Source organism: Cydia fagiglandana, chromosome 1 (genome assembly GCF_963556715.1).
Source record: "Cydia fagiglandana chromosome 1, ilCydFagi1.1, whole genome shotgun sequence".
Taxonomy (NCBI): domain Eukaryota; kingdom Metazoa; phylum Arthropoda; class Insecta; order Lepidoptera; family Tortricidae; genus Cydia; species Cydia fagiglandana.
In genome coordinates this window covers 24,066,845-24,089,250 of record NC_085932.1, presented here as the reverse complement: position 1 = coordinate 24,089,250, position 22,406 = coordinate 24,066,845, and the positions used below count along the sequence as shown (strand labels likewise).

General features: G+C 40.6%; 2 protein-coding genes across 2 annotated transcripts; one reads left to right on the top strand and one right to left on the bottom strand.

Moving 5' to 3' along the window:
* Positions 1–721: 721 nt before the first annotated feature.
* LOC134666781 (histone acetyltransferase type B catalytic subunit) lies at positions 722–7,426 on the bottom strand. The gene is made up of 8 exons (XM_063524070.1): positions 7,092–7,426; positions 6,828–6,997; positions 6,524–6,695; positions 6,091–6,250; positions 4,910–5,075; positions 4,473–4,621; positions 3,861–4,029; positions 722–3,155 (listed from the first exon to the last, which is right to left on the bottom strand). Exons 1-8 carry the CDS (start codon positions 7,165–7,167, stop codon positions 2,988–2,990), a joined length of 1,230 nt encoding a protein of 409 aa, XP_063380140.1. The 5' UTR covers positions 7,168–7,426; the 3' UTR covers positions 722–2,987.
* Positions 7,427–7,867: 441 nt separating this feature from the next.
* Positions 7,868–22,009, top strand: LOC134667378 (E3 ubiquitin-protein ligase Kcmf1). The gene is made up of 9 exons (XM_063524779.1): positions 7,868–8,080; positions 8,261–8,428; positions 10,588–10,724; positions 11,427–11,546; positions 12,201–12,295; positions 13,511–13,685; positions 15,282–15,423; positions 20,678–20,889; positions 20,971–22,009. The coding sequence occupies exons 1-9, from the start codon at positions 8,065–8,067 to the stop codon at positions 21,022–21,024; spliced, it is 1,119 nt and encodes a 372-aa protein (XP_063380849.1). The 5' UTR covers positions 7,868–8,064; the 3' UTR covers positions 21,025–22,009.
* Positions 22,010–22,406: the final 397 nt, after the last annotated feature.

Here is a 22,406-nt window from a genome sequence, read left to right as displayed (position 1 = left end):
TGGGGTAATTTGCTCGCTCTCATTAAGCAAAATGTGAGACGCAAATACACATTGAATCAAGATATTGGACAGATGGAATATCACCCTAAGAAGCGCAGCCGTCCAGCAGGAAGTATTTCTAGAGTAGACCAGCGGTCGGCAACCAGCGGGCCGCATGCGGCCCGCGAACCTCTCGCTTGCGGCCCGCGAGCCTCCCTGGACTCCCTCCCCTATTTTGTATGTAATATTGACGAACGACAATGTCTGCTAAAGTCACAAATATTACCAAAGTGCGGCCCGCGTCAACTTCGTTAACTAATATTTGGCTGCTAAAAGTTTGCCGACCGCTGGAGTAGACCAAAAAAATTCTGTAACGATTTAAAGCACATGCAGTGCAAGTGTTATTTTAAACGTCCAACTTCTATAAAATTATGACTTATTAAATAACACGCACTGCGTATGCTATCAAAATCGCTGCAGACTTTTCTTGGTCTAACTCTATCAAAGTTTCATCAAAGAAAACAAAACTATATATCTCATTGGGTTAAATATAAAATAGGAATCTATCTAAAAGATTTAGGGCTGATTTAGACGACGCGCGAACTCGCATGCGATTTTAGTTACATTGCGGACTGTTGGTTACGTCCAATTAAACCGACCGATCAAAAACCGCAATGTAATGGAACTCTCATCGTCTAAATGAGCCCTTAAAGATAGAGAGCGATTAATTAAAAAACAGTAATTTATTATAAAAATCAACATTTTACTTGAAAAATTATCCGATTCAATTAAGATAATGTTCATCTAAGGTTAGCTGAAAATAAAACGTTAATGTATTGATGTATAAGCAATCTCATTATAGTTGGTCTGCGTTAAGAATGCAGTGAACTTAATTTTCTAATCAGGAACGATTTGGCTGGTTACCGGCGTGGCTAGGCCGGCGGACAACGATTATACTGCATTCTTAACGCGAACGAACTATAAATGGAAGGATTGCAATATTAACACAGTAGGTACCACGAAAACTATTGCTTTAATATTAAGATTGGATTATAAATAGAATTTTATAACATTGACATGTATTTCAAATAATTTTAGAGATTTTGTACAGTCAGCATCAAATAATATATTATATAGCTGCTAAAGTGGTTCGTTACACCATATACAGGTTGGCCAAAAAATAAGCGCATTCCCGTTGCCATGGATGTTTCGGCATTATACTTAGCAACTTTTACTATGGGACCAACCCCGAAATTGCGAAACAAAAATTTTGCCATTTTGGCTGGTCCATTTTCTATGGAGGGTAATTGCACTTATTTTTTGGCCACCCTGTATAGGTACGGTGTGACGGTTGCTACAATATATTGACGCTGACTGCACGTCAGTAAGAGGTTAAAATACAATACAATGAGAAAAGTGCAGCGACTTTCTGCCATAAAATGAGATAAAGCTGTTTTTCCTTGGTATGTCCTTGGTAAACCCTGTTGGTGCCACTACTGCCACTCTATTGCAGACGCTTGTGGTAGGCTTGTCTTGATTGTCATTGTCCAAATGATTTTACTTGTTCATATTACTGACTGATATGGGAGCTGTTACTTAGATTCCATTGAAAGCTCTTTCATGGTCAGCCAACTATCTGCTGGATTTGGTTGTTGTTATTGTTGAGCATGCTGCAATAGTCCCACTTGGGCTATTGATTATATTTTGGCGTTGGTATAGGCGATTGGCTTAATTACCACGTTTGATCCAATCCAATTTACATCCCATGCATAAAAGGCACTAACACAGGCGAACACTTTGCACACATTGTCACATGGTAATATTTAAAAAAGAAATTACATAAAACAACAAAGGGCTCAAGACACTTTCTCACGTCCAATTGCCGCCATCGCCGGGCGACTCCAAAGAGGTGATTACATTTTAAGTGTGGAATTCCATAATAAATGACTAGTCTAGCTTTCCATAAAAATAAAAAGAAACCAGCTCCGAGGGAAAGCTACACACTAATACCAATTACAGTCATTATTTATCTTAACCAATAACATTTCAACTCATGCATTTCGATATCCTATCCTAATCCCTGCCATCATGTTTAATTAAAGGTCGATATTCCTACAGTTTATCGACCTTTGAGTATACAGCCAAATTTAACACAATTTTAATTACAAGTCCTTGCTGTTCAACATTTGATCATTTTACATCACATAAAGAACTGCCTGCGTCTTTACATAAAATGATATAAAAAGATCACTAAAATACTAACTCATACTGGATACATTACATCATTATTATTAGGTACTAATATTAGACATGAATTTTTGGACATTTTTGATAAACCAAAAACAACTGAACTAATAGTCGTAAATAGTAAATGAATGATTTCGCATTTGATAATCACGAACTGCGAGTGTCTCATTGATGGGGCCGTAGCCCAGACGACAATCGTTTATCGACCAACGCTGCTTGGAAACATGTACCTATCGACATGACGGAGTCACGAAGCGGTTCCTCAACCAACGGCCTCGGCCTTAAGGTGGCCCCGCGGGAGGCAACCCTTATTATTAACTGGTGAACTTGCATTGAAAGAAAAGGTCCTCGCTTATGCGACTTCGCCTATATACGGCTAGATTAGTTGACGCTCCGCCACCGGCTCACGTCATCGTTCCCCACAGACAAAACATCCTCCAGACTGAGCATAGTCGCGCTACCCCCTCTGCCACGCATACGGTAATTTTACTCCATGTTCGAGTCGAAAGTGTCTTTGTGTGACGTCCGTGTCTTTGAACGGACCAATCACGGCACGGGACTTCGCTCACCTCGTCCCGCACACACCCCCGCATTTTTGGCATCATCGGTTGCATGAAATAATTGCTCTAAACTCGGCCTAGAGGATTCTTAGTCTACGTCGTTCCCATACATTATTTAAGTTTCTATTGGCGTTATCTATCAACGATTGTTGCTGGGCTAGGCCCCTGAGGCAGGTGTATTAGTTGAGCGGTGTGTGGCGGTTAGTCGTGGTCTAGGCGGTGCAGCACGCGGTGGTAGTCGGCCTCCAGCGCGAGGTACTGGCTGGCGAGTCGGCCCTGCGTCTCGTTCACGCCCAGCGAGCTCAGCGTCGCCGCGTACTCTTCCGGTTTCAGCACTTTCTCCAGCTTCTTCATTTCTAATTTCTTTTTCTGTGAAAATGAATGGTTGATTGAATGACAGAGCGGGGGCGACTTGCTGTTCAGCAATGAATAAATATTATGAATATTAGGCAAAGCTCTGCGTAGGTGCCACAACTAGCACATACAGTAAACAAACATAACACATCATGCGTCACTACGTCAATCACATGGCCTACCGTGAAACACGACAACCGAAAGTTCGGTTTCTGATAAGAGTCGCTCTGAGAGGCAGATAACTAAATTTCGATTTTCGCGTTTACCGGTAGGCCCTCGTTAACAAACCGCCTTAGCCTTGCATCAATGTCATATTGTCTGTGAAAACTTGTAAAAAAACAGTTTAAGGAACAGTATGTATAAGTTAGTCTATGAATTTACTAGAGTCGGTAGTGCTGCACTCTGGCGGCAGAACATTGCAGTAATATCCCATATTGGTCTGTAGCCGCGAGCGGTATCGTCTTGGGTCGTCCTATTCGTTTTTTGTCAAGTTCTTAAATTAGTCCTATTCTGCTTTCGTCACCCATTCTACATTTGTCACAATCGTCGGTGGCTTTCAATGTAGAATGAGTGACGAAAGCAGAATAGGACCAAGACGATACCCCGCGAGCGTCTGTTGACGTCTTTGTAGGTCAAAGGGTTAACCTACCAATGTTAAACCTTATTGCAACGAGATAAGCTCCACTCTCAGTACAATTAGTAAAATGTAGGTGTTAGTACCTGGAAGGGAGCGTTGAGCCTGTTCTTGACGTCGAGCCGGTACTGCAGGTACTGCGCCTTGTCGGAAGTGTTGGTGGCGCGCAGGCGCAGGATCTCGTACACGCGCCGCACCTGCTTCTTGTTGATCTTGAACTTGGCGCACGCCTGCGACACCATCTCAGGCGAAAACCTTATAAAACAATATCCGTTAAGTACTTAATCCTTCCGGTCCAAGGCACGTTACTTAATCATGTGCCATAATAACTTGCTTATTCACTAGGTAAAACCTATGTCTTCTTAAGGCTGAGGAAGTTTGAAAAGGCATTGTGCACTTTGTATTGCTTGCTTACTGAATATTGACCCGCCTGTTCCTATTTCTATCGCACACGCATAATAATAATATCTGACCCTCTCACACAGAGGCATAATTACGCGCGTGCGATAAGGATATGATAGGAACAGCCAGGGCAATGTACAAAATTTTCCGGGCATTATGCAAAAAAATAATTGTCAATAAGTAAATTTAAATATCAAAAGCAAAAGAAAAATCGAGATAAGGGTAAGATAGATGTAACATGACATCTATTGCTCTTGCTTTTCTTAGTTGGCAATAATTAATTAGATGATACCCACCCTTGATACAGCTTTGCTGGATAAAATGCTGGCAGTGTTTCACAGTTTTTGCAATCTACATAATCTCTGATTCTCTGGAAATCTTCAGATGGATCTTCTACAGTCATATCTATTACTTCTGGAAGTATTATGAAGTGTGAATAGATGGCCTGAAAGAGGACAAAAAGAAACAATTTTATTTTATTCAGTTTTAAAACCAAATTGCCACTCCAATTCCCCTTTGTTCAAAAACTGCTTCAGACCAAACTGCTAGAAATTAGAATAACTAATCCACTTATTCATAAGCACACTACAAGCTTCAATTAGTTAATTTATGTTTTATTCCTTTCTTACAAATAATTTATTTGAAATGTGTATGTATTTGCCTGGCAACTTGTAAGTGAACAACCCAGTGTATTTACCAGGTTTCATTGGCAACATATAGCAGTAATGTGTACCGTAAGCAGGTTGGCGCAGACGCCGAGCTTGCGGAAGGGCGGCAGCGTGAGCACCTGCGACACGCGCGGGCGCGCGTGCGCGGGGTACGCGTAGTAGCGGTACACCGTCGCGTACCCCGCCGCCGCGTACGCGTGCCCGCCCTCGCTCGTAGGGTACTTCTCGAATCTGGAATGAAAGTAGCGTCTTTAGACCATCGTTACTAAAACCAACATTTGCACGCTGCTCCAGCGTGTGAGCAGCAAAATAGCTAAGCATTTATATGGCAATGACTCTGTAGTAAATATCACTTGTGAGGTACACCCAGCTGCAGCTACATTGACACTTTATGAATGAATCGTTGTTCCTATAGGTTGGGGAAAAACAGCAGGGAACAGACTAACTAATATAGTTGCTATGCTTACACAGGTAATACCTATCCTATCCAACATAATAGCCTTAAGGCTTTGTTATTCATAAACACATTACAAGCCTGAATTAGCTATAAATCATTTTGCCTTTATCCGTCATTTTAACTTAAGTATTTGTAAGAAAGGGATAAAACAAATCCAGGCTTATAAAGTTTTAGTTATGTCCAATGTTTGTGTCCAACTCAATAGGAAACTAGTTAAGTGTCTAACTAAACTGGTTTTAGTATGGAATGTAAATTAATGTTTTGGTTTGCATTATGTTAATTATGTATCTATCTCATTTTGAAAGAATAATCAGAAATTACATGAATCACTGACCTAAGTGCTGACTTTAACCCAAAGTTTCTTAAAGGACAATGTGGTTTTTTAATTAATTAGTCATTAAAACTAAACCTAAACTAACCTATACCACAGCATAATTAATAGTACTACCGTACAGAAAGGAAACTTCCTACAAAACTAAAGTTTGACAGCGGTTCAGGGACGAATCATGCTGTCCCTTTCTAATATATGACACTATCCCTTTCCGCTATTTAGGGTTGTCAAAAATCAAGTGATTATCTTATCTGTGGTTGTGCACGCAAAAGGAAGTCAAGTGGTGCCAACCCTAATAATTGCTCGGAGCAATGCTGAGCCGAGTGGAGTCGATTTTGACCGAAGTCAGGAGTTTCGCACCCCTGCCTATACTAAGCCTACTAACTACCTACTCAAACAACCCACCCCGAATCTAGCTGCGTTTCCGCGTTGAATTAATAATTACAAATCAAACTTACACTGTAAAGAAGGTCCACTGGTCATCATCCACATCAATGAAGGAGGCTGCGTCCACATACCACAGCAGGAATGTCTGCAGCCGCTCGTGGAAGGCAAGGAAGCCCGGCGTGGTTGTGTCACAGAAGTACACTTCAAATGTTTGTTTGTCTCCCCCGTCATCTAATGACAAATATTATATTGACATTTAGTTTTTTCATTACAACAAAACATAATGTCATCTTACAACATCTTATTCCTGTTGGATTTTACTACTGTTTGGTATTTAGAACTCAGTAGCAGGAAATGTAAATACAGTCTTGACTGTCATTTTATTTTTAACATACTGCCAAGTACCCACTAGGTGGGTTAATTTTCTATTGGAAATAGTTGGCTCAGAACTGAAAGATTATAATTTCCATTTTTCACTAAAAACCAACTCTACTTTTAACTTACGGGAAGTGGCTGTAAAGGAATGTAGCATTTTTCCCATTGGCCTGAATGCTTTGTCCTTTTCTAACAGTGAGACAAACTGGTCCAAATTTGTTGTATAACCAGGTGCCAAGATTTTTTTCATAGCTCCTTCTACATCATCAGCTTTCATGCCTTCAGAAATACTGGGCTCAATCTGAAATTACAAAAATAACAATGACAGGTAGAGGTACATATACCTGGCTACAGTGACAAAATACCTACATCAAGAAATTTTTTTTTACATGCATTATCTTATTATTATTCGTAGTTTTTACTAAAAAGGAACCTTTTCAGAGTATTCAATTCCGAGATATGTTTGAAGACTCCCAGCAGTGTAGTAGAGTCGTATACGCAAATCTGTATAGCCAAAAATATTTTCGTTTTCGCCAAACACTTGGTGGCACATCTCTGGAGCAAAACTGGTTTCTTCATCCTCAATATCGTCTGGAGACCTCACTGTTAACATAAAAAGGTTATGTATGTAATGTATGTACTATCCCGTCGTGATGTACAAGTTATTGGTTTGCCTTGACATGTTTGTGCTCCTCACCTAATTTTAGTTCCAATACCTCGTTACCGTCCACAACCAAATGGCACAAAGCATCAGTCATCTTGAAGGAGGGCATAAAAATCAGGTTAAATTCTCATCACAAGATTTTAGAGGCAATTCCCGGCTTCCCGCGCAAAATAACTTGTAACAAACGAAGTCAATTTAAAGAAAATAGTTCTACATGAGCTACAGCCTCTACTTAGTGCACCACAGAAGAACTTCTTTTGTTGCAAATTTTATGCAATATATAGAGTTCGGAATTAACGGTAATTTTAAAATTAAGGGGTTGCAAATAAAAATCAACCAAAATCGCATTCGCGATTACTCCTTTTTTGACACCTTTGACAGACAGCCTAGCCTTGACCACAGAATAAATAATAGTACTACCGTACAGAAAGGAAGCTTCCTACAAAACCGAAGTTTGACAGCGGTTCAGGGTCGAATCATGCTATCCCTTTCTAATACATGGCACTATCCCTTTCGGCTAATTAGGGTTGTCAAAATTCAAGTGATTATCTTATCTGTGGTCGTGCACGCAAAAGGAAGTCAAGTGGTGCCAACCCTAATAATTGCTCGGAGCAATGCTGAGCCGAGCGGAGCCGAGTTTGGCCGAAGTCAGGAGCTTCGCACCCCTGCCTTGACATTATCAATTGTCTATGCTTTTTTTTAACTGCTCCGTGGAAATAAACGAGACACAATTAAAAACGCCGCATTTTCCAATACTGTCATTGTTTCTTGGTTTGTGGAACTTTAATATTTTTTATATTAGGCAATACTGATCAAAGTTAGATTTATGTGACGTCATTATGGCCTGGTTGGGTTAGGTTTGCTTGGAAATTTTTGTTAAAAATCTCGTATTTTGGTGTATTATATGTTGAACAGCTTATTTTAGAATAGTAATATAAATACCTCATAGATTAACGGTAATCCTGGTGCCAAGGAGTAATTGTGTCGGTGACATTTTCTGGCGAAAATGAATCGCCATGAAGGTGTGTAATGATAATCAAAATTTGTTCGATGCTTTTGTCACTATGATTTTCTTTGCTTTGTTTTGTAAAATCTTTATACGATTAATTGATCTATTTGCATACAAGATTGATTGGTTATTTTGTGAATATAAACTATGATACGACTGGATTGTTATTGAATATACTGTGATCTGTTTTCAGGAGTCAGCTGTGATTCTTGTTTGAAAAATAACTTCAGAGGACGACGGTACAAATGTTTAATATGCATCGATTACGACTTGTGCGCTGCCTGTTATGAGAGTGGCGCTACCACAAACCAACACACAACAGAGCACCCTATGCAATGTATTCTTTCCAGAAGTGACTTTGGTAAGACCTTAGTGCAAATCATATATAGCTTACATTCATTTGGCCTAATTTTGCACAAACTGTCATTTGAATGGCATAGTGGTAATTTGTACATTGAATGTTTCTGGTCCATTGACCTCAAAATAATTCTAAGCAGCTGGTGAAATATGAAAGGAATATATTTATGTAGTCATTTACATTTTTCAAAGTAAACATAATTTACAAACAATGTATATTATAACTAACCCCTATCATGCTGTGCCATTTAACCCGTGGAGCGCCCTAGCAAGACATGTGTGATGTTAACTCAATTTGGGTCGTAGCGACTTAGTATCAGACGTGTGTTACTACAGATCAATATGGGTCAAATTGCTTTGCATCAATTTTTTGTATGGTGGACGTTTGACGGGTTAATAACCATTGATTGAATATGTCTGCTCTAGGGCTTGATTTATTTTTTAAAACTGTCCTATCATATTAATTTATAGGTTAACACAGTTAAAAAAGTTTGGGCTTCAACTGTATGTTGTAACCCCCTTATTCATAAATGTCATCTAAAGTTGACAAGCTGATAATAATTGTTTGTCCCTTTCCATCATACTAATACTTCGGAAAGGGACAAACGATTATTATCGGCTTGTCAACTTTAGTAGATGTTTATGGATAAGGGGGTAAGTTTACAATAAATTATTAGAAGTAACATAGTGGCACCAGTGACTGACAGGAACCTATAACCAACACTTTTATTTTTTATTCAAGAAAATAAGGTTGGGAAACCAATTTCTTCGGCCAATGTGTTAAAATAATTTTATTTATTCTTTGTTTTTGATCTAGCTGGGTCCAATATTCATTGAACAAGAAATATCAGGGGAAAATTATTACTGTTAGTTAGGCTGGGCCCATACATAGGGTGCCCTGTTGAGGCAATTGCTCCCTTTTTTAGAATTTATCACTTCATGATGGTGGTTATGTTGGACTATTTCATCTCATAACCAACCTTTTATTTCATAAAATGCTTGTCACATCATGAAATAGTCAATTCTAAGAACTGGCTTCTGGCCATGAAGAAAATACACTTTTTTGGACTATAATTGATTAATTAGATTATTTGAAAAAGCATTAATTTTTATGCAATATCTATCTTGAACTGTATTAGGTATATTTTGATTCTAGTCAGGCATGGATGCATACTTAGGCTCAGGGAGGGTTGACATATTATAAAGTCCCTCAGTCTTAGTCCTCTTTAATTATAGTCTTGTTTAATTGTTGAACTACTCATGAACTGGCTTTGTTACAAGAATTGATAAGTATTTAGCACAGAAAATTGCTTGATGATGATGATAGGTGAATTTTATATGACATCATGATTTGGCTTTTCCTTATTCTTATTTCACTATAGAATTTTGTTCTGATGTTAGATTGTATCTGTCATCCAACAACAAAACTTGAGTCCTCCTAAAAGGTTTTTTTCTAACTGATTTCCAATATTGTTGTAAACACCTACTCTTTTTGACTAAATTGTTTGTTTTCGCTTGTTTCCCCTACCCAAGGTTGCCTGAAGGAAATTGCTGTTAAGCAATAAGACTGCCTGTTGCCTGCCTCGTCTTTAATGAATCGTTTTTCTTTAAGCTGTATCTTTTACTGTGGGGTGTCAATGAAGAGTATACAGTTAGGAACAGAATAATAAAATGTAGAACTTCAGAAGTCAAATTAGCTATTAGGCTAGAAAGCTATGGTGTGGTGTAGACATTAAATTATCCATACCATACCTATAGTTTTCTCAGAATAAGGTTTTCCAACTTTCAGTGTTCTGGTTCTCCCATTTAAGTTCCCTCCTACCATCTGTTTCTCACATTTTATGAGAGAGTATATACACAATTGGCTTCATCTTCACTGTCTCTGTCACCTTGAAAGAATAGGAGATGATAGTCACTAAATCAACTAGGGTAATTCGCCAGTAACTGGTCACCCCAAACCAAAAATTAATTCTATTTACCTATAAATAAGGTGGCCAGTTATTGAAACCTAATGCTGTGTCTGTTTATAAGTGAATAGAATTCATTTTTAGTACAGGGCGGCCAGTTACTAAAGGCCAGTTACTGGCGAATTGCCCTAAATATCATCTAGGTATTGAAATAAAAGCTAGCAGTAGTGTTAATACCTACATATTATTTTTCCAGATCTGTACTATGGCGGCGAGGCCCTCGCCCTGGAGCAGCCGCAAGCCTACACGTGTCCGTTCTGCAACCGCATGGGATTCACAGATACTGCACTCATGGAGCACGTCACAGCCGAGCACGCAGATACTACACTTGCCGTATGTTGCTGGTTTACATACAGAGAAGAAAAACTGTTGCTTCCATTAAGCCCCGTCTCCATATCGCGCGGCAAACCATCGAACATTTACTCGAACGTTGGCGCGCGAGCCAACTCGATGGTGATGGTGATGGTGGTCTCAATGTATCGAACATTTGCCGTGTGATATGGAGACGAGGCTTTACCTACACGGTGTAACACGAGGAACCCGAAAGATTCTAACCGCGCATTTCTATGGCCAAAAAAGCTCTATGCCCCACAGTGGAATCATCGCCATCAAAAAGGCAAAGTTTCAAAATAAGGCATCATATCACATACATTTTTTAGCCTATGTAACAGATGAAGCTAATGTCTCAAACATCAAAAGCTGTAATTTGGTCGAGGCAATCCTTCATTGTAGGCTATTCTTCGTAAAAATGAAGTTAATTTAATGTCTTGACAAGTTTTCCGAATACATTTAAAATACATACGCCGCGTTGTAACTTGGGTACCTACACTTAGTGCTTTCCATTGTGAAATTTGTGAATGTAGAAAGATTTGCAGCAGATCGCAATACGCGTTACGTTGCGTTACGTTTACGCGTTGCGCACTTTGGTTTTATGTTCTACGTAAACCCATTTGTTTATTTTATTTTATTCTAAATACATAATTCGTGAGTTTAAATTATATAGGTTCTGTTCTGATTTACAAATTCTCATTTCAGGTGGTTTGTCCAGTATGCGCTTCAATGCCGGGCGGAGAACCTAATTTCGTGACAGATGACTTTGCTGGTCATCTCACCCTTGAACATCGAACTGGCCCTAGAGATCTCATCTCATTTTTAATATCCTTTTTAATATAACTTATTTAAAACATAGGATAGTATATTAGTAATATGTTTAGATTTTAAGTTAGGACATTGTATGTAAATTATTTAAGTAGATTTTAAGATTGACTTTGATCTGTATTTGAGAAATTTAAAACATAAGATGTGATGCATGATAGAGATGATGACGAACACTGTACTGACTGTTACATGACATATGTAAGTTTGTGACCCAAATACGGACATGTAACGTAAACAAATGAATTTTAAACATGGGGGCCACTTTTGGGGGGTAAATGAAAAAAATTAAAAAAAAAAATTTCAAACTTTATCATATTACATATCAAATGAAAGAGCTTATTTTAAGGATCTCAAATATATTTTTTTATAATTTTCAAATAAACAGTTTAGAAGTTATTCAAGAAAATAGGCAAAAAATTACCATTCCCCCCCCCCCTTATCTCCGAAATCTTTATTAGAAATGTACAGTCAAGCGTGTGTCGGACTTAATTACAGTTTTTGATCCGACCCCTACGGATTTTTTAAAGAGATTTCACTCACGTTACACATAAAAAATACATTGTTAAAAATTGTGTAATATACGGAACCCTTGGAACGCGAGTCCGACTCGCACTTGACCGGTTTTATTATACAATCCTTAACTAATCGCACGACGAGCCGAGCGGCATCCGGCACGGCGGCGTCCGGCGCATGCCGCACGCAGGCCGCGGCGTCAGCCGCGCCAGGCGGACCAACATGCACTTCAGGTACGCTGCCAAAGCAAATCTTATCGAAAGGCTTGTCTCTAGCTAGTCATACCTCTTGGGGCATATACGTACTTGCGGTTACAACGACGGCGACGCGCTGCAAAATTTTTTTCTTTTTTTTCTTTCTAATAATTCTAATGTATGTTGGCAGTTAAGTGCGTAAGATCATGCGCGATTGCATGTTTAAAAGTTTTAACCCTTAAATGCATGATTTTTTCTTTTTGCCTGATTTATATATGTATCACATAATAGGCTACATTCCTACTAGTCAAATCAGCTTCTTTTTTAGAAGTGTCAAAACGATTTGCTAATATGGAAATTATATGAAAACAAATATAGTGACGTCACGGTACACTCGCCTACTTTTTATATTTCAATCCGATTTATTAAATACAAATTGTGTTTAAAAATAGCTGCTATCTATGTTTATCTAATAATTATCTGGTGCTTTATTTCGTGCACGGTTTGCAATAATTTATTTTAAGTACAGGAAACATCCCTATTGTTTGCCGATTCTAGGAAAAATAGTAAAAATAAATATAACTTCGATTTTCAATGCGAAATCAGTGTTAGAAGTTGAATTGGCTAAATCATATTTATGTAAATATGTAAAATTCAGTAATATATAAATGTTTTTTTTTTTTACTACCATTAAAGGTACACTATTTGTGATATACCTAATTACCTATGATAAAGTTTTTAAATATAAAATAATTACATACCCCGAAAAAACTGTTCAAAATCACATACTAAAAATTATCAACTTGTGGATTTTTCCAAATTTGCCGACTTGTCGTCTTAAAACGAATGTAATTTTTATAAATTAAAATTATTTAACCCTTAAATCATCACCCTATTACTTGACGTTTGGTATAAAGGTGCGTTCATGAACTTTTTATTTTAAAACTGTGAGCTGTCTAATGGTTTGTAGACATTTGGCAACACTATGCATTTAAGGGTTAAAACGAAATTGTGATCCTCTACACTACGTGCGCGCGCCGCCGCTGTTGCAAAGCTCCAATCAAAACTTAAATAATGTATAGAAATTTGAGTGACTTTTCGTAGCATCTATCATCCATATATCTTTTTACTTTTCGTTTGGCGTCTGTACGATTATCATTTACGCCGGGTACTTTGGTATTGCGGCCTAGCATCGGGTCTTAGTAGTCGTGTACAGAGCTAAACGTGAGTCGTGTGTATGTGTGTGTGTTGCAGCACCAGCGGCGGGTTGTCGTCGCTGTCGCCGTCGTCGCGCGACGCGGTGGTGGACCCCATCGCGGAGCTGCTGTCGCAGCTGTCCGGCGTGCGGCGCGGCACCGGCCAGCCCGGCACGCCCAGCCAGCTGCAGCAGCTGCAGATGCAACTGCAGCTCGAGCGACAACAGGCCACGGTATGTATCCACCACCCACCCGAGCGACACCTCCCACCGATCTCACTTTTATAACCCTCTTTCGATAGGTCGGAAACTTGAACTAATTATATTAATGTAAAACAATTATAATTAGTCTAAAACAAGCTTTCAACTCATGGCTACATTTTTATCTAAAAAGCTTTGTATTACATTTTAATCAGTAAAGACCTTTGTGACAAAACTAATGGACCGATGGAATATAGTTTCTCGCTTTGTTTCACCCGGGAACTTAAACAAATTATTTAGTATATGTATCTTTGTGGAAGAGAACGTCCGCAACACGCCTGGCCGCCATGCCACGGACAAGCGTGATGTCGTATCGGCTAAAATCGCAAAGTTCAGAACTCTATCTCGATAGGCATTCGCTGCTTCAGTTTAGATAACAATACTAAGGGTCGGTTGCACCAAACTGTTCGTATCGTTAAAGAGTTCGCTAAATTTTTATGTATGAAAGGTTTCATAGTAAAGGGCCGGGGCGCGCCGGCTGACGTTGATCAGCCTGTCAAATGTGGTTGGTGCAACTGGCCTCTAAAGTCTCAAACTGCCGTCAAATGGTAGAACGCTGCAAGTCAAAAAACGCAGTTTTGAGAAAAACGCATTTAAAGGTTTGAACATTCCGGCCTTTGAAACACCCATTTTTCATAAACTTATAAGGTTGAAATTTACACAATATATACCTAAGAGTGCATTTTATATAGCCGACTAATGAAAATTTTATAAATTAGTGTATTTATTTAAATATTAGCCATAAAGTGTTTTGCCAATAAGATCCAACTAAAAATAATTTATAGAAGTTCTTAGCAAAACGCTGTAACTCTATAGTTACATCATTTTGCCATAATTATTTCCTAGTTGCATCGTTTTGGCCTTTAGGTTATAACCAGAGGTCGGACAGGGTGAGCTATTTACCTTATAATTTGACATGTATTACGTCATATTATAAAGCAAATAGCTCACCCCCGCCGACCTCTGGTTATAACACATAAAGTGATTCATTGAAAAAAGAAAACATTGTAAGTGTAATTCTTAAAATGGATATGTAATTTAAAAAAAAAAATTAATTAGGTTATTGGATTTCTTTAACTTTCAATTTTGATAAACGATATTAATATCAGTTTTTCAGTCTCTTGCCGCGTTTTGGCGTATTCTATGCTCTTAATTTAACAATATTATAATGCAAGCAGAACGCTGCAGGTACCACTTACAGCGTTCTGCTTTACCCAATATTATGATGTATTAATACGACACAGAAATAAACACGCGTTAACTCTTGTTACAATGTTTTGGTATGCTTAGACTATAGTTGCCGCGTTTTGACAGTTTTCTACAGACTTAATTAAAACAGATATCAAAAATCTGAAAAAAGGGGATGATAGAAGAACATAAAAGGAATCATTTGGTCCAAGGCAACTTAAAGCGCTGTAACTTGAGTTGCAGCGTTTTACCATTTGACGGCAGCAAACCTCTCATGTACCGTCCGCCTCCCGTCGACGGAGAGCGGAGGTTTGGTCGTCGTCGCGTCGTTGTGTGGTTCCAACGTTGATGGAGTTGCAGGATATGGTGACGTGTTCGCAGGCGGCGCGGCAGCAGCTGGAGCGGCTGCCGCGCCGGCCCGCCGCCGCCGCCGCCGCGCCGCCGCCGCAGCCGCAGCCCGCCGCCGCGCCGCCGCCCGCCGCCGACCACTCCGACTCCCAGTACCTGCTCTCCGGCTTCCTAGGTACGTCTACTCCGAGACCTCTCTACCCGACCCGACTCCTATAGTACTACACCGCCGATCGAGATTCCTTCAAATTCCAATCTTTATTTCATTAACATACAGTATTGTGTTTGAATATTTTTTGACTTGCTAACTTACATTAGGTAGTCATACAATACAGTATATAATATATTATATTAGAAACATAAACTAAAAAATACAAATGTTACTAAAATGTCAAAAAGCTATACACTGTAATTACAGCCATCACTAAATTGTCCAAAAGTGAGATACACTGAGAGAAAAGTACAACAAAAACATACTTAGAATTACAAAAATAAACTTAATCCGGAGACAAGAAGAGTTAACTAATAGGAACAAATTGACTTTTGCAATTTCTATTAGTTCTTGCAATTTCTATTATCTGTTTGTTGAAATTATATTTGGGATTACTGAGCAGTTTGTAGAAGTAAATAAACTTTACAGAAATAGTGAAACGTCCATAATTATTACTAAAACTGGTAGAGAATGCCTTTAGGCATTAAGTCCGCCATTTGTACTTTATTTGTTATATTGTGCAATAAAGATTAAAATAAATAAATAAAATAAAACTTCATTTTTTCCCCCAGTACAGAACTGTTTTTTAATTCCTGGTGATGATTTTTCTCTCAGTGTACAATGTCATACAATAAAGAAATTAGCCGATATTTCAAAATTGTTAGTAAATGTAATATGGTCGTCAATTAATAGCATTACAAATATTTCAAAATTGTTAGAAGGTGTAATATTATGGTCGTAAATGGCATTTCAAACTGTTTCATAACGTCGTTTTATTCTGTTATAAAATATTTATGAAGACTACTTGAATCTAAGTTAGCGACTGTCACCAAACTGAAGAAGAAAATCAGACGGTGTTCTGCCGATTTAGCTATTTTTAGGGTTCCGTCCCTCAAAAGAAAAAAACAGAACCCTTATTTGTGAGTGTGGGATCACTCCTGCGTCTGTCTGTCTATCCGTCTGTCAGAACCTATTTTCTCCGAAACTACTGGACCAATTAATTTGAAAATTTGTGACCCATAGATGCACATGTAACGTAAACAAAAATTTTAAACATCAGGGTGAAAAAACATGAGAAAAATAAAAGTTTTTCAAACTATGTATATCGTATTATATTTATATATCAAATGAAAGAAGTCCTTGTGATTTTTTTTTTGTCATAACTTCAGGATAAACAGTTTACAAGTTATTCAAGAAACTTAAAGTAAGTTATATGTTAAAGTAAAGTTACTTTCTATTGGTAAGTACCAGTGGCGTGCAGTGCATACAAAAAAAGGTAGGCACTAGGGTAGGCAGTCCATACAAAATGACCAAAAAAAAAGTTGCCGATTTTTATAGTTTGCGTTACATTCCTTCAAGAATGACTCTTCTAGAGCCCGATTTAAGTCTTATCTCCACTGCACGCCACTGGTAAGTACCAATAGACAAATGATTAGGCGCTCGGGGCCAGCCACAAATCGCAAGACTATACTTATATATGACAGGAAAACCTATTAGAAATGTGCATTCAAGCTATGGGTTTTTAAAAGACATTTCATTCACATAAATAGGTTGTTAAAAATTGTAATGTACGGAACCCTTGGAACGCGAACCGACTCGCACTTGACCGGTTTTTTTTTTCTTACTGAATTGTCACAGAATCCTTATGGAGACCTAAGTGTCCTATTTAGCAAAAGCTCCATTTACGAGTCTCGGTCTACAATAATTTGAAGCGATTATTATATGGGTGGAATTTTTGAATGGGGCATATAATACAGTCATTATATGTTTTCAGACAAACAAATTAATATAGTTTTCAAACCTGTGTGACGTGATACGTCTAGGTGTACTGTTTAAAATGCACCACTCTCCCCCCCCCCCTCCACCTGACGCTCGACCCCCCCCCCCACCTTGAAATGTGTCCCCGTTGGTAGTTTTTTGGCATTCTCACGAAAACTATAATAGATATCATGTCAAGGACAGAATTAATCCTCATTAAATTTAGAACAAAAATGGTTTTATGTGTTTTATTATAAGTTGGACGGTATTCAAGCTATAAGTACTTGTATAACCTTAAAATAACAAAATAACCATACTAGTATGACGAAATGCAGAATATCTTCAAAACGGCTAGACCGATTTTAATAAAATATACCTAAAAAATCACCGCAGTGAAGCCAGCTATCAAACAAAAGAAACTACATCAAAATCGGTTCATCCGTTTCGGCGTTACGAAGTCACAGGTAAACACAGAAATACAAATTTTTTTCAACTGCACCCAATAATTTTGTAAACCGATTAATTTTGATCAATTATTTTAATGGGATCATGTCCCTTGAAGTTTTAGCTTTACGAAAAGTTAAAAAACATGGAATACGGCCCAGTATTTTTCAAATTATCGGCATTTTCCCGATTTGTGAGTGGTTTCGTGTTATCACGCGCACGAGTTGCCCTTGACCCCTATAAAACGGGGGGTAGGGGAGGGGTTGTTATCAGTCACTTATCAGAAGTTGACCGGTACACATATCCGCATATTTTCCCGTAAAGAAGACCTGTGAAAAATGGAAACCACTGAAGCTGAAGTCCGCCAAGTCGTCCAGCTCAGCTCCTGCAAGAGGGGCGTAGCCAACGTTCAGTAGCTGCCACGCTGAATTTAAGTCAATCGAAGTTTGCAGAGTTTACCAGAGGTTCCAACGGACTGGATCCTTTACTTCAAGACCAAGAAGCGGCCGCAAAAAGTGTACATCAGAGAGGGACGACCGCTTCATTGTCACAACATCTCTCCGAGATCGACACCTGACAAGCGTTGCCATCCAGCAGCGTCTGCGTGAGATACGAGGAGTGGCTGCCAGTGAGTGGACAATAAGAAGAAGACTTAAGAAAGCGAACTTGACACCCAGGAGGCCTGCAACGGGGCCCAGATTGCTGGCGCGACACCGTACAGCCCGAAGAAAGTTTGCAGAAAATCATATGGACTGGACCATTGAGCAATGGACCCCAGTTCTCTTCTCGGACGTGTGCAGAATATGCTTGAATGGATGTGACCGAAGAGGAAGAGTCTACAGAAGGCCAGAAGAACGGTTCGCCCAATGTTGGCCCAGTATTTTTCAAATTATCGGCATTTTCCCGATTTGTGAGTGGTTTCGTGTTATCACGCGCACGAGTTGCCCTTGACCCCTATAAAACGGGGGGTAGGGGAGGGGTTGTTATCAGTCACTTATCAGAAGTTGACCGGTACACATATCCGCATATTTTCCCGTAAAGAAGACCTGTGAAAAATGGAAACCACTGAAGCTGAAGTCCGCCAAGTCGTCCAGCTCAGCTCCTGCAAGAGGGGCGTAGCCAACGTTCAGTAGCTGCCACGCTGAATTTAAGTCAATCTACAGTTTGCAGAGTTTACCAGAGGTTCCAACGGACTGGATCCTTTACTTCAAGACCAAGAAGCGGCCGCAAAAAGTGTACATCAGAGAGGGACGACCGCTTCATTGTCACAACATCTCTCCGAGATCGACACCTGACAAGCGTTGCCATCCAGCAGCGTCTGCGTGAGATACGAGGAGTGGCTGCCAGTGAGTGGACAATAAGAAGAAGACTTAAGAAAGCGAACTTGACACCCAGGAGGCCTGCAACGGGGCCCAGATTGCTGGCGCGACACCGTACAGCCCGAAGAAAGTTTGCAGAAAATCATATGGACTGGACCATTGAGCAATGGACCCCAGTTCTCTTCTCGGACGTGTGCAGAATATGCTTGAATGGATGTGACCGAAGAGGAAGAGTCTACAGAAGGCCAGAAGAACGGTTCGCCCAATGTTGCTTCTCCGAAAGGGTCGCCTATGGCGGTGGATCCGTGATGTTCTGGGACGACGTTTCCTACGACGCGCGAACAGAGCTGGTTTTCGTGCCTGGCGGGGGCCGTGGCGCGACCCTTTCGGAGAAGCAACATTGGGCGAACCGTTCTTCTGGCCTTCTGTAGACTCTTCCTCTTCGGTCACATCCATTCAAGCATATTCTGCACACGTCCGAGAAGAGAACTGGGGTCCATTGCTCAATGGTCCAGTCCATATGATTTTCTGCAAACTCTCTTCGGGCTGTACGGTGTCGCGCCAGCAATCTGGGCCCCGTTGCAGGCCTCCTGGGTGTCAAGTTCGCTCAAAATTAATCGGTTTACAAAATTATTGGGTGCAGTTGAAAAAAATTTGTATTTCTGTGTTTACCTGTGACTTCGTAACGCCGAAACGGATGAACCGATTTTGATGTAGTTTCTTTTGTTTGATAGCTGGCTTCCCTGCGGTGATTTTTTAGGTATATTTTATTAAAATCGGTCTAGCCGTTTTGAAGATATTCTGCATTTCGTCATACTAGTATGGTTATTTTGTTATTTTAAGGTTATACAAGTACTTATAGCTTGAATAATAAAATACATAAGACCATTTTTGTTCTAAATTTAATGAGGATTAATTCTGTCCTTGACACTTTTTTGATATCTATTATAGTTTTCGTGAGAATGCCAAAAAACTACCAACGGGGACACATTTCAAGGTGGGGGGGGGGGGGTCGAGCGTCAGGTGGAGGGGGGGGGGGGAGTGGTGAATTTTAAACAGTACACCTAGATGTATCACGTCACACAGGTTTGAAAACTATATTAATTTGTTTCATTTTCCCATACATTGATTACATAGAATAACTCAATTAATATCAAATTTTAGGTTTTCGAGTGTCCTACTCTATAGTTCGTGTTTTTTAGCATTAGAAATAAGGTAAACAATCTTGATACGTCTTTTAATTGAAAAACACATTTTAATAAAAATAAGTTACGGCAAATATGTAACAATTATGAATCTAATACGATCATTTATATTCTTCTGCTTTCATAAGTAATAGTAGGTACTGATTTTTTTAAAGCGTTTTTCAATTAAAAGGCATGTTAAGATCGCTTACCTTCTTTCAAGGTCTTTCTAATGCTAAAAAAACGAACTATAGGTCGGTCTCTTTTTTAATATAAATACCATACATCGTTAATTAAGGGAAAGTCTCATAACACTGTTTCGGCGGCACGGGATTCGGTAACCGCCTTCAGTGCCCCATTTATAAAATCCAACCTGTACAGTTTCAAACCGCGACCAACCGACTCGTCGGACATTTCATGTCGCAAGTTCGCACCGGCCCCGTTAGCGATTCGTTAAATCCATCGACAGGAATCGAGCAAATAAAGAGAGGTTAATGTCGGTGCGTTTCGCAGGAGCGACGACGGGCGTGATGGGCCCGGAGGCGGAGACGCGCGCGGCGCTGCTGCGGGGGCTGGTGCTGGCGTCGCTCGGGCCCCCCGCGCCGCGCCCGCCGCCGCCCGCCGCGCCCGCGCCCGCGCCGCCCGCGCCGCCGCAGCCGCAGCCCCAGCCGCAGCCGCAGCCCGCGCTGCCGCTGCCGCGCGCCAAGCCGCAGCCGCGCACCAAGGTATGCTGACGTGGAGGCGAGGACGGCGCGCGCGACCCGGCGCCGCGCCGCCCCGCCCGCTCACGAGCTGTTTGTCGGCAGGAGGCGGCGGCGCGCGCGCACCAGGTGGCGCGGCAGCTGCCGGAGGGCAGGTAGGAGCGCGGGGGCCGCGCGCCGGAGCCGCCGCCGCGCGTGCGGCGCGCGCGAGCGGCGCCGGCGGCGCCCCAGCGGCCCGCGCCCCCTGAGCCCCGCCCGAAGCCCGAGGCCGGCGTGGCGGCCCCGCGGCCGACGTCCGAGCCGCGCCCGAGGCCCGAGGCCGGCCGCCGGGCCCCGCGGCCGACGTCCGAGCCGCGCCCGAAGCCCGAGGCCGCGCCCGGAGCCGCCGCGCCCTGTACAGACGTCGGTAGATGAAACTATTTAATGTTTATTCGTTAGATCGTACGGTAGTCTATATAATATTATTTATCCTCGCCGCGCGGCCCGCGGGTCGCGCGACGGTGTACATATGCGGCCGCGGCCGCCGCCGCCGCTCCGGTCAGACCGGGGCCGCGATCGACTCGTTTCGTTGTTTTCGCTAACACTTATTAGTGGATGCTTATGTTTGTTTTGTTGGCTTTCGAAAAATCAGTGTGGTTTCCTTTGTCGTAGAGAGTAAATAGCTATGGAATGTTTTAATCGATTTAAATACATAATTAAATTATAAATAATTATCGTCGGATAGGCAGCGTTACGTTATTAATTTAACTCTTAATGTTCAAGGGGAGCCGGTGGAGACTGATATTTTAACAATTGTCGTCCATATTGAAACAGCAAGTGGTAGCAATATTGACAATGACCAACAAAGTGTAGTGATACTTATTAGTTCATAGTAATTTTTTGCAGTTGAAAATTTTTTTGTGTCGAAGTAGAAATATACATAAATATTAAAAGATGTGTACATGACCACATCCCGGTGGTTTGTTTAATGAAAACTGGCTCCTCTACTATTCTTGTAAAAAACAAAAGTCGAACTGGTAAAAAACTACTTACCCGCAATTTTTTCACTAGCTACCCAAAAGAATGTGCTTATTAGTTTGATTATTATACTCCAACATTACAAAATGTTTGTATGTACCCTAATTAAATTCTATAATATTAAAAAGCTTTTTATTATGAGAGCATCCCGAGTACCGTGGGTGAGTTGTCGGGAGGCGGTCTGGTTCCAAGATCTGACGCGTATCACCCTCCTTTGGAGATTTCAATCCCAACAATCTGTTTAACGCGCCGTCCCTCGGCTGAATGGTTAGCTCCGAGCAATGTAGACATGGAGCGGGACTGGAACTTCGCTAAAGGTAATTACGAACTTTTATACAAATTAGTCTCGGAGGTTAGCTGGCAGGAGGTTCTCAGTGCTGGAAATGTCGACTGTGCTGTAAATAGCTTTTACCAAATCTTCTTCTTCTTCTTCCTCGCGTTATCCCGGCATTTTTCCACGGCTCACATAGGAGCCTGGGGTCCGCTTGACAGCTTTTACCAAATATTGTACGGAATCTTTGATA